This window comes from Canis lupus, chromosome 37 (assembly GCF_003254725.2).
Source record: "Canis lupus dingo isolate Sandy chromosome 37, ASM325472v2, whole genome shotgun sequence".
NCBI classification, from domain to species: domain Eukaryota; kingdom Metazoa; phylum Chordata; class Mammalia; order Carnivora; family Canidae; genus Canis; species Canis lupus.
This window is the reverse complement of record NC_064279.1, coordinates 14637746-14650278: the sequence shown is the minus strand read 5'-3', so window position 1 is coordinate 14650278 and position 12533 is coordinate 14637746. Positions and strand designations below refer to the sequence as shown.

The 12533-nt window shown below is 53.4% G+C and overlaps 1 protein-coding gene across 1 annotated transcript in view; it reads right to left on the bottom strand.

Annotated features, from left to right (window-relative positions):
• Positions 1-4813, bottom strand: part of NRP2 (neuropilin 2) — a 115338-nt gene extending 110525 nt beyond the window's left edge. The window contains 1 exon segment of the mRNA XM_049106453.1: positions 4268-4813. Within this exon segment, the coding sequence (XP_048962410.1) occupies positions 4268-4340 (73 nt within the window). The 5' untranslated portion in view covers positions 4341-4813.
• Positions 4814-12533: the final 7720 nt, after the last annotated feature.

Here is a 12533-nt window from a genome sequence, read left to right as displayed (position 1 = left end):
ACAGTCCAAACCTGCAGTGTGCCCGGGCATTCACAGCCCTAGCAGGCACATCCTGGACAAGAAGGCGCTTGCCTGGAGCTCGCACGGGGAGCTCTCCTCTTCCCACTGTTTTTGCACTGTGTGCTCTGTTGGCAATTGGTAACAGTTTCACTACCTCCGGTGGCTGCTTATGGGGTAAAGTTTACTGGGCAAGCTCCGAATGTGGGCATGAGACCAGTCCGGAGAGCCTAGAGCAGGCCAGGCTGTCGGTACACAACCTAGGAGTTGGTTTTGCTGGCAAATCATTATACCTGCGCCGAGTCCTCCAGCATGTTGGGGAGAGAGGCTAAAAAAGAATCCCTTATCAGGCTCCTAGAACATCATTGCCTCTCCTTTCGGATTTATTTGAACCCAGACCTGTCTCCCACAGACAATTTACACCTCTTATCTGATCATCCACTCCAGACGCAAGGTTGATTGACCGCGTCTGCCCGTGTCCATGGCAATGGTGTTTAAACCCAAGCATAGATCAAAGCTCTGGGGGCGGCGGGGATGGGGGGGGCGGGCGTGGAGGGGGAGGCAGGTTGTGGGTTATACGGTCCGGGTTCTTTCGGGCCCCAAGCGGTGTGTCCCGGAGGTGGAGACGTTTGGGCGGGGAATTGCCACCCTCTGAAAAAAACCCATTGTCAGGGCCTGAATAATTTCCTGAGCAAAGCCCAGACCACCCCCCCTCCCCATTAACTCTTGCAAAGGGGAGCTTCGAGGCCGGGCGCGGACCAGGGGGCTCTGCGCTCAGCCTGCAGCCCTTACGAAGGGGGGCGGGGGAGGGCGGGGGAGGGCGGAGGGGGGTGGCGGGCCGAGCAGCGCCGGGGAAGCGGGGCTCGGTCCCCTCCCCTTCCAGAGAAATTCAACCGGAGCCGCAGAAGCTGCGACACGGACCAGCCGAATCCCCTAAGCTTTGCCAGGAAAGCGGATTCCCACCCCGCCCCCACGGTTCCCAGAGGAGAGACCGGTTCATCCCCCCACCCCCCACCCCGGCCATGCCCCTGCCAGTCCCGGGACCGCGGCTCCGCGGGTGCCCCCCACCCAGCCCCCGGGCGCCCGGGACCCGGCTGGAGAAGCTGCGACGCAGTCAGCCCGCCCGAGCAAAGGGGGGGGGGGGGGGGCGGGACAGTCGTTTAATCACAGCTCGCCTCGCCTCCATTAACTCGTGTGCATATTAAAAAGAAATCAATCAGTGAAAAATGAAGCGTTGGCCGTGCAGATTTCTTTTTCTCACGTGGAAAAAGCAAGGGGCGAGGGGGCGGGGGGGGGGGGAGGGGAGGCGGACCGCGCCGCGACTGCAGAGGTTCCTCCCCAGCCGAGAACCCTCTGCGCAGCGGAGACTCAACTTTCTGGCCGCGGACCGCGCGGAGGAAATGCCGCAGGCCTGTCCCTGGGGGTGTCCGGAGTCGGGGGGAGGAGGAGGGGGGCGGCCCGGAGGAGTTGGAGGCGGCCAACGTCCCCCGGCCCCGAGCCTTGCTTTTGCTCTCGCTGGGGATCTCTTTGCCCTAATAGAATGTTTATGGATCGCTGGGCTCCAATTCTGCCGCGGAGCCCACACAAATCGATGCGGGGCGTTAGAGACCGCGCGGAGGGGGGCGGGGGCCCCCACGGCCCCACCACGTGGACGCCCGCGCGCCGCGAGCTCCTCACCTGCCCGGGCGGGCGCACGGGGGGCGCGGGGCAGGTTGCGCGCATCCCCGGGGCTGCAGCCGCCTCCTCTCCGCCCCCGGCCCGGCTCCCCGCCACCCGCTCGGGCCAGCGCGGGGCTCCCCAGCTCCGCCGGCTCTCCGGGGGCGCCAAGGGCAGTTCGGCGGCAGAGCCGAGCGCGGGAGGCGGGAGGCGGGAGGCGGGAGGCGGGAGGGGGCGCTCAGCGCAGGGCCCGCCCGGCGGCCCCGAACCCCGAGCCCGCGAACCCAGGCCGGGGGGAGGCAGCAGGCGGCGGGGCGCGGGGCGGGGAGCTGGTTCGCGCCGCGCGTGGGCCTCCCTGCCGCCGCGGCCCTGGGGCTGTCCGCGCAGCCGCCCCCCTGCTGCACCCTCCGCCTCCCTTTGCTCTGCCTCCCCGGAACCCCCCACCCCCGGCGGGCGCGCCCCGGGTGAGTCACGGGTCTAGTGGGGCCTCGCCCTTTGCCCCCCCGCTGCCAGCCTCCCGCGTGCCGGTCGGTGCTCCGACGGCCAGCCCGAGCTCCCCGCGGTCTGCGGTCGCCTTTTGGAGGGGCTGGAGAGGATCCACCCCGGGCGGGTCCCGGATGCGCGTCCCACAAGGGGTCCCACCCCGGGTGCGGGGCTGCCTGCGGCGAGAGCTGCAGCGGGTGACCTGCCCCGCGCGCGGCGCCTCCGGGCTTCTGGAGAAGTGACGCAGCGCCGCCCGGGGCTGGGGGGGGGTGGGGGTGGGGGTGGGGGGCTCTGCGGAGGGCGCCCCAGGCAGGTGGCGGCCGGGACTGGGTTCGAGCGGCCGTAGCGCGCACACGTACGCTCCGCGCAGCGCTCGGGGACAGATGTGCGAACATCTGGGGTAGGAGATGGCCCCGGAGTCTTCACGACCCCTCCCGCTCCGCAAAGCACACAGAACCTGAAGTTGGGTGTGTGTGTGTGTGTGTGTGTCTGCGAGCGCGCGTGCCGGCGTGTGCCCCAGTGTGCGCGCGCTCGCCGGGGCCTGCTGGAGTCCGCGCCTGAATACACCATATACCGTGGGCATCCTCTCCGCGCGCGCGCGCACACACACACACACACACACACACACAGCGGATCACACAAACATACATAATTTATGCAGCATCTAGGTCTGTGGGAGGTAATTTAATTTCGCTTCAAGCTGGGAACTTAGAATTAAGGCAAGAGGGCTCGGGGAGACACAGGAAATCTCCCCAAGCGGGACCTGGCGCCCATCTCTTTGATACGATTTGCAGCTGCCCTGAAGCCCGGCTACCGCAGAGGGGGGGCGGCAGCAAACGTGTGCACGTAGATGGCAAAGGCACTCCTCAGTCCTGCTTCCCCTCAGGTAGACGCTCAAACTGAAATGGGGGGTGCCGGCGGTGAGAACCAGAGCACCCGGCGCCCAGCTTCCCCTTTGGGCTCCCACGGAACCCCCAGGCCGCTGTGATGGAGGGAGGGTGCCCAGGGAGCTGCAAGGGGTTAGCCCTGCCACTGCGGCAGGAGCCTTCCGGGAAGGGCACTTCAGGAAGCCCGTACCTCCTCTTTCCCCTGTTTCCTCCACAGATGGTTTCCCCATTCTCAATCACCTGTAGCAGCTTCCAAGAGTTTTGTCAGATTCCCGACACTGTTCTCCGAGGGGAGAAGAGGCTCACTCTGGAGAGTGGCGTGGGCAAGGAAGGACAAGCCCCACTGGATTCCCTGCGCCCAGAAAGCCCTTCTCGGGCGGGGTGCCCCTTGCCAGCCCTCCTCCCGCTGCCAAATACTGGCCCCACACTGTTCTGGGCCTTGCAGTCCTTATCTCTGCAGTCTGTCCACACACCCTTTTTGGCAGTGGTTGAGAACAAATTCCACTCAAAAGTTTCTAACCACTTCACAAGAGTAAGAGACCTTCGAAGGCCACGCAGTCTGTTTTATCTAATAATAATTTTTAAAAGAACATGATTTACTTTCCCAGAAAACACATGGATGCAGGAAAGAGAGCGGGGTCCACCAGCCGCCTTGGTTGCCAGCAGCGCCCAGCCCCAAGCCCCTAGCTCAGCTGCAGGCCAACTTGCTCCATCAAGCCTGAGCCCTGTGGTTCTGAGGCGTATCCACACATTCTGCAATGAATCCACAGCGCTGGAAAACCAAAACTAGACTCTTGTGTTTCCCAAGCCCTTCAGTTAACATTGCTCAATGCAGCTAAGTGGAGAGAATGCAAATGATTTATATTTCACTGGCTAGGTTGAAGAAACTCAAGGGAGATGTGTTCTGCTTCAAGACAGGGGGAAAAAAAATCCCAAAAACTGTAATGCAAAGGCTTTGTAGTATTTTTAAACCTTTGATTCAGTCCATATGTGACATCTGAACACCGCCAAATTCTGTCTGTGTTTCAAAACACACACACACACTCGTAACAGGAGAGAAAAGTTGGGTTTTAGGAGCCGTGGTGGTGCAGGGAGGACCGGCTGGGATCCCTCTTGAAATTATTTAGTATAGAAGGAGCCTCCTTCTATGCCATTCCGTGTGGCCCATATGAGCAGTTGCTTATTAAAAGGAAAAGCATGCTGAAATGAACAGGAAAAAAAAAAAAAAACTTTCAGGGGCTTACCTGGTTGGCCTCTTACTTCGCATCCTGAAAAGTAGAGAGCTAAGACGACCCAGGTGAGAGGAAACATATCCATTTTGGAGAAGGAGGCTTTCTCCAGAGCTGGATTCGCAGATTTCTTGTATGATTTTAAGTCTTTGTGTTTTTCTTTCCCTTAGGTTCTTCCTTACAGTATCTTCTGCAAAGGTTTGCACCGGTCAGTGTCCCCCCTCCTGGGTCCTGGCGGCCCGTCTTCACCTTTATTCCTGCTGGATCCTCACCTCCCCAGGAGGAGGGTGGCTCTCGGAATCAGCAGAGCGGGGGCAAGCCGGGAAGAGGGGACGCACGGCTTTCCAATCTTAAGAAGAAAACGCATCTATGTCCTCTCCAGTTCCTCAAAGTATCATTTCCTTTCTCCTACAACATCACGGAGATTTCCCGAAAGCCAAGCGTAAAGAAAAAGAATATGTATGTCTATAAAATAATAATAATAATAATAATAAAAAGGAAAGCCCAGACTTGCCTCGGGCATCCCCCGGTCCCCCAGGCAGCTGCGATCTCAGAGGCGGAGGCTGACGCGCATCCCCGGCCCCCGGGACCCCGCGCGGGCGGAGGCGCCCACGGCCGGACGGCCCGAGCGGGAGGCGGCCGCGCGGCTCTGCCCTCGCCGGGTCCCCCTGGCGGGAGCGTCCCCAGCGGCTACGCGCGCCCGGCCAGCCTGGCGAGGGGAGGCTCCGCGGAGAGGCGGCGGCGGCGGCGGCGGCTGCGGGCGGCGGGCGGCGGGGCGCGGCGGCGGGGCGCGGCGGGCAGGCAGCGAGCCGCCCTCACCTCCACCTCGCCGGGCGCCGGGCCGGGCTCTGCGCGCCGGAGGATGTGCCGCGGGCGGGCTGCGGGCCGGTGCCTCGCTCGCCGCCTGTGCGTCCCCGCCGGCTCCCCCCAGCCTTTTCAGGCCGAGCAGCATGTGGATGTCAGCGCCGCGGCACCGCGATCCGATTACGCGCCGGCTCAGGGCCCGCCCCCTCTGTGTTCCTGATTAAAGAGGCAGCCGCGGAGGCGCGCGGCGCACGGCGCGGCGGCTCCCGGCCCGGGCGGGGCGGCGGCGCCCCCTCCCCCCTCCCCCCGCACCCCCGCACCCCCGGGGCCGCGGCCCGATCAAAGTTGAGGCGGCTCCCGTGCGGCTCCGTGCTCGCCCACCCGGGCACCTCCGCGCCTGGCTGCGCCCTCCGCCCGTGCGCAAAGCCCGGGAGAGGGAGCGCCCCGGGGCGCGCTGCCCTGGGCCGCGGGGTCCCCGCCCGTGCGAGGCTCCGCGGGGGCGCCCCCCAGGCCCCTGCTCCCAGGCCACACGCGTGGAGCCCCGCGCAGCGCCACGCGCAATGGCGTTAGGAGAGGAGTCGGGGGTTCGGTGCAGGCGAGCGGGCGTCCGCACGGGCGGCGGCGCCGAGGAGGACCCCGAACCCCCGTGCGCTTCCTCCCCGGGGCCTTTGTTGTGTCGCCCTCCTCGCGGGGCCAGGGTGTAGTCCTCCCCGCGCACCCAACTTGTAACAGGAGAGACACTTTGTGCAAAGAATTTCTCCAGGTAATTCAATTGCATCCCCCCCACCCCCGCCCCGGCCCAAGCCTCCCCAAAAGTACGGGTCGGTGAAGGCTTCTCCTCCAAATGCTACTGTAACCACTTCTATTCACCTCTCCCCCGCCCCCCCCATGGAAATGTGGTCACGGCGCGCAGAGAAAGAAAACAGCATTATGCCAACTATTTTTAAATGGAGGTGTGAAAACTGTTTAGAGGGAGTTGTAAGCTAACAGCTGGGGAAACACTTGTATCTTTGTTTCCGAGGATGGCTTTGTGGATTCCAAACTGTCTTGCTTCACTAAGCACCCATTACTGCATTATCCTAAAGACTCCCAACAAGAACAGTCTAAATAACACTCCGCGTATACCTCCTCTGCCACTCCGCCGATGAAGAAAAATAAAGTTTCGGTGACAAGAAGCACACGCACATCTGACTGTCCCATTTATTTCTTTGCTTGTACTTGTGGATTCTTCTGGGTGGTTTTCCTCCTTATCTGGACTTGCCATTAGCTTTGTTTATCACTTTTAGTGTTTGAAAAATCTGTAACTCCCACTTAACTGTTATTTACACTGAGATAACCAAAACAAAATTGAATCAGAAGTGATTTGCAAATAGTTGAGCCAAGCCATGGAGGGATTTTACAGCGCTGCATATCACACTGCTAATCTTAGATGCCTGGTTTGAAAGGGCATTTAACAGAGGCCTAGTGAGTTCTTCCAGGGAACCTATCCTGCTGGCCGGCCTAAAGGCTACCTTCATTCCTTTCATCCCCCACCCCCACACCTCTCTCTTCCCTCTTGCCCGCCTTTCCTGGACTTGAGAGCACATCCCCATCATTAAAAACTCCAGATTTACTTTTTTCCCCCCCTACTGAAACACCAAAATAAAGAAAGACTGCCACTCTCCAACATTTAATGGGATACAGAGGCAGTCTGGATTTTGAACCTTCAGCAGAGCTCCTGGCTTCTATCATTGCCAAGATGCTAACCTCAGGACAACCAACACTACTATTAGTGACACTACTATCTATTAGTGACACTCTAATGAGTAAAGAAAGTCATTTAGTAGCACCTCACCCCACAGCTCCCCGCGAGGGCCAAACCATTCATTCTAGCAAGTGCCCCACCTGAAAGAATCCTGTTTCTGAGAACATTGCGGCCAGAGTTTAGGTCAATGGCACAGGGAAGAGGAGAAAAGAGACAAAAGGTACACTGAAGCCCATTGGGAAGCCATAAGAATAGCAACTCTGGGCTTCTGCTCTTGGGGCCTAAGGATTGAGGGTCCCCCTCAGGCTACTTGGAGCTGCCTCGGTCTGGAAGGAAGAAGGAAGAAGGTCAGTTCAGCTCCTGGACCTGACTCCCAGCGTTACGGATTTTAATTTTTCAGCGGTGCCCTAAAGAGGGAGCTAACTTACTTCCTGGCAGTTCTCACTCCAACTGCTGCAAGCCTTCTCATCAATCCGCTTGAGTGCAGTTGGGTAGAGGGTGAGGCTGGTTCAGAGCCCCGGGGACTCCAAGCGGCCGGACCGTTCGTAATCCTCTAGGGGGCAGCACTGAATAAATAATGCGAATACTACCTGCAGCAGCACTGCAGGCGCTTCCAGGAGCTCAAAACCCTTTATCAGACCGCGGAGGAGTCAGAGCCTGGGCCGCATCACCCCAGCCCACTCTGAACAAGAGCCCACGGGGCCAGGGAGGACTCAGAATTTCTTTCATCCAGGGCTTCCAAGGACTCTTGAGGACTAAACCCAAATCCCATGTGTGCCTGATGGAAAATAAATCCCTAGGGAAATTCTCCAGCCTGGGGCCGGCCCAGACCTGCAGGCCCATTTTTGCTTCGACTTGGAATCCCAGGAGTTTGACTCTAGTTGGTTTGGTTTCAACCAGAGGTTCGGGGGTGAGGAGCCAGGCTCCGTACTAGGCATCCTTTAGTGAGTCCACAAAGGCTGCCTAGTAAAGGACCAGTAGCGTGGATGGAAACCATGGGCTTATCAACAGAAACACCGAACCAACGAGAAACCAGTTAACTAGTAAGGGTGAGATTCCTGGCAGCATCACTGACTCACCTGGGACGTTTCACATCATTATCCTTAATTGTGAAATAATAATAGATAATCCCATCCTACATTCCATTCCTTTGACAGGAAGGGATGTGGGGAACATAAAACGGATTTGTAAACGATGCTGAGAGAAAGCTGTAATGGCCACACCCCAACGGAAAGATGGGTGTTCCCAGCTAGACACACAGTCCCACCCCAGAGGGCGGGCACCTCAGAATCACCCAGGGCAAGTGTTAAAAATTCAGATCTCTGGGCACCATCTTCCTGCAGATCAGATTCCTTGGTCTAGGGTAGTGTCTGGGAATCTCTGTTTTTAACACACATTTTAGGTGATTCTGATGCAAATGCGGAACAGGCCAGCCATTGAAAAAAATCTCTGTTCTGAGATGTTTGTTATATTTACGCATAGCTTTCGATGTAGGCACTTCCATTGAAGGACACCTGGATAAGCATTTCTCCACATTTTTTTTCTCCAGGCACTTTTCAGATAGGGGGGCAGATATTTCAAGGAAAACATTGGGAAGAGCCTCTAAGAACATGTCTCTTAAAATGCCAGAGTGGTGGTATTCCCAGCTTTATCTTGTGACATTTATTTAGCAGCCACAGCAAAGGGCCATTTGAAAACACCTCTGGGGGCGGGAGGTTTGCAGGAACATGTTCCAGGTGCCAACTGATGGGGTTTATGGAGCTGGATCCAGCCCTTTCAGCACCAACCCACTCAACCATTGGTTGTCACTAGAGGTTTGGTTCAGGTATAGGTTTTCCATCTGTGTTCATCACAATGTACTTATTAAATGCTCATGGAAGCGTGACTATGCAGGAGGTGTGCAAGCAAATAAGACATTTGGGTCTTGCCTCCTGGGAATACAGAATCTAAAAGCTCCAGAAGTTTCATGCTTCCACAATAGATGCCACCTGTCACATGGTGCCTCCCCTTATCTGAGGACTACCATCGACAAGCTCTCACCCTGAAAGGTGGAGATACGAGACGTAATTGCGTCTTAATCTGTAATTTACTACATTGCCCTAGTTAATATTTAGCTACATCTGTCTCAGAGGCAAAGCTTCAGTTAAAAAGTAATAAGTCCTCATTTTTTATCCTCTCTTTTGTTTCAGGTGAAGTCCCAGTTTCTGGTCAGTAGGGTCCCCCATCCCCCAGTCCTTAAACAATATTTTTCTTTTAGTTATTACATTTGAATATCACCTAATAGTTTCTACTTGATTCTACCTTTGGTGGGTTCCCAGAATCTTTATAGATTTCTATAAAATATCAAAATTCCCTCTACTCTAAATTGTGTATATCTCTCAACTCTTTCTCAGACATGGACACTAGATCAGGTGGGAGGGAATCTTATGAATGAAAGAAAAAATGAGCAAAATGTGCAAAATTCATTCAAATATCCCTGGAATCCTTGGCAAAGGAAATTAAAGGAGGCATATTGCTCCCTCTTCTCTGCTCTGCTGAAGTAAAATCAGCCACACTGATTTTTTGTACATTTGAGGCATTGGTGCTTCAAAGAGGTCCCCATCAACCCTTCTTTTTAGAGCAGCATCCTCCAGTACACCTTCCTGCAATGAAGGAGATATCTGTGCTTTTCAGGTGGCTAATGAGCATTTGAAATGTGCCTCATGTGACTGAGTAACTGAATTTTAAATTGTATTTAACTTTATTACATACGTTTCCAATCCCCCTCAAAAAATACAGATTCCATTTGTGTGTAACAGCTACCACATTGGACAACTCAGCTCTAGATAATCCAATGCCAGAGCTGGAGATCTCCCTAAAAGCCCGCAGGTATTCACACCCCTGTAAGTCTCTGAGGCTACTTCATTTGTTCACCAAAAAGGGAATCCCAGTATTAGCAGAAGCATCGTTTGAAAATGTTTGGTGTCTATTTGGCAAGGAGAGAAGGGCTGGATCATATTAGTATCTATCATCCTGTGCTCCGTCTGTGCTCTCTTGGATGACTTTTCCAGAGCACTCACCAGGAATCAGATCCTCCACAGCGCTCCCCGGGCTCCTGGCCTCAGTATAGAGAAGCAGGTTGGGGCAGCAGAAACCTTGAGTTCAGGACAGATGGACCTTAGGTCTCCACTGCCCTTGGGTGTCCTTGAAAAGTCTGTTAACTAATTTGGGACCAGTTTCCTCACCTGTAGAAATGAAGGAGTTCATTTGCATGACTTCTATCCCTTTACAGTTTTGAATTTGGGCTAGGAATGTTTCCTGACTCCATCCTCATTCATAAATCTAAAACTATTTTAGTTCTAATTTCATAGCCACCCTGAGTAATTAAAGTTAATAGCCATTTATCCCCCAAGAAGACATTAGTTCATGGATGGGACTTAATTGAATATTCCATTTTCACAGTATTTACATTGAGTACTTTTTTTTTCAAAGAGTAATAGTGAGTATGTTCAGTATCTTGACCAGGCTTTCAGAAGAGAGATTTTTGGGCAAAGGCTTTTCCTAGACCCTCAAACAAAACAAACAAAACAAAACAAAAACCCAAAACAAAACAAGGAGCAGCTTCCACTTGACAATCATAAACAAAAGCCAACAACTTATTTATAACTTCATGGCGTTTAGAGGTGATGTGATTGGAAATTTTAGGGTCATAACCTAAATTTTCTACCATTCAGGAGAATCTGATTCTGAACTGAAAATTCCCCGTCTCTCACTAAATTTACAAACTAATATTCTTGCAAACTAGAATCTTCCGTCCATGTGTGCACATGCTTTTCCTTCGTTCCCATGCATACATACCCTATCAACCCCCCATTGATTTACAAGGGATCTCTCTCTCTCTCTCTCTTTTTTTTTTTTTGGTTATTGCTGTTTTTGAATTTGTAACCTGTGACTTATGGTGCCTTAATTAGACATCTACATGTCAGGTGATTGTTACATTATGATGGCAATAGCTGCTAATTTGAGCATGAAAGTCATGATGGAAAGGCAAGAGTCAGGGAGCTGACCTTTTGCAATTGAGGATACTTCAGGGTGGGTTAATTCACACCCACTCTGGTCATTAGTTCCGACTCTCCTCCTTCATATTTACTCCTACGCAGTTTACTGAGCTGCCAATCAACCTTTCCATCGGGATAGGATCCCTGTTAGGGGGACGAGGCTTGGAGTGATGTTTATTTTCTGCAAGGAAAGAGAATTTGTAGAGGCATCTCCAGACTTGAATTCTATTTGTTTTCTAAATTAAAAAGAGAATAAATGATACAGGTAGATCGTTAAAAAAAAATTTAAACAGCACAAAAGTAGTCAATGAAAACCCAAGCTGCCCTCCCCCCTCATCCCCCAGTTTTGTAATTAGCCTCTTCATTTCACCTCCCCATTGATACCTGTTGGAGGGTCTATATCCTTCCAGAGTTATTGATTCTATGTTCCAAGTTACAAGCAAAAACACATTTTTATGTTTTTCTCCAGCTCTGTTTTCTTCTCTCTCTACCCCTACGCAGTAATGATCTTGAAAACCATTAGGGGGCAGCTGTGACCAGAAAAGAAAACCGCAGGAGCGCCCGCAGAACTAAAATCCGAGAGGAAGGGATGCGCAAGGAAACGAAAGGAACGCTAAGGCGAGACATCAGCAAAAGTAAAAAAATTAAAAGGAAAGCAGAAATCTACAACAGCAGAGCGTTACAAAATGAAAGGAAGTTATATTACAAAGCTAAGGGAAGGATAAGTGTAAAGGGAGGAGAAATTTATAAAGCCCAGGGATTGAGGTTGTTGCTGTGGTTTTTGTTTTTTGTTTTTGTTTTTGTTGTTGTTTTTGTTTTTGTTTTTTCTTCAGCAAACCTGTAGAACCTGAATTGGCTCAATGTTGCAGAAAGTGGGAGGTTATCTTGGTTCTGAACCAGGAGGCATTTATCATACTGGACTTTGCAGGCTTAGGACCTGGAGGGTTGAGAGCACCCTCTGTCCATTTGGGCTTGTGATGGGGGTGGGGGGGGGTGGGGGGGTGGGAGGAGCAGTCCTTACATGGTTAGAATGCTTCAGAATGCTTTTAGCCCTCAGCAAGGCAGCAAAATTAGCCTGAATATAAAGGTGCAATTCTACTTCTCAATGCAGCAGGGCTCAGAAATGAGGGAATGGGTTTCTTTTGAAGCTGATGCCATAATCAAAGTGCTTTCAGGTGTAGTTCAAGCAAACCTCCCCTGGTTTCAGCAGGTTAACTTCATTAAAGCTCCTAGCTACTGCTTTAATGTTTTCTAGGCTTTCCCCCTGGGTACATTAGGCAGAAACAAGACCTCATGGGAGTTCTGTATCCTGAATGGAATGCAGGGGCAACATTTATGCTGGGATAATATTAAATGGAAACTTGCTTCTAGAGCATAATAAACATGATCACTTTTAGCGTAGTCTCCTTTTCCCTTTCTAATCCAAACTTCCTATAAACTGGAGAGAAGAAACTCGAGGAAACCCTGGTCTAGGGTCACCAGATAACATGGGATGCCTGGCCATCCTGTATTTATTATTTGCTAAATCTGATTCAGAGGATAGAATCCTTCCAAGCACTATACCCGATGTCACTGAGCAAAGTCCAGTGAAAACTTTTGTTCTGGAAAGAAAGGCACGTCCTGCCAATCTTCCATCACAGCTGTTAGACGCACATATTCTCTAAGGCCCGGGATGGGCAGGGGACGTTTGGGCAAG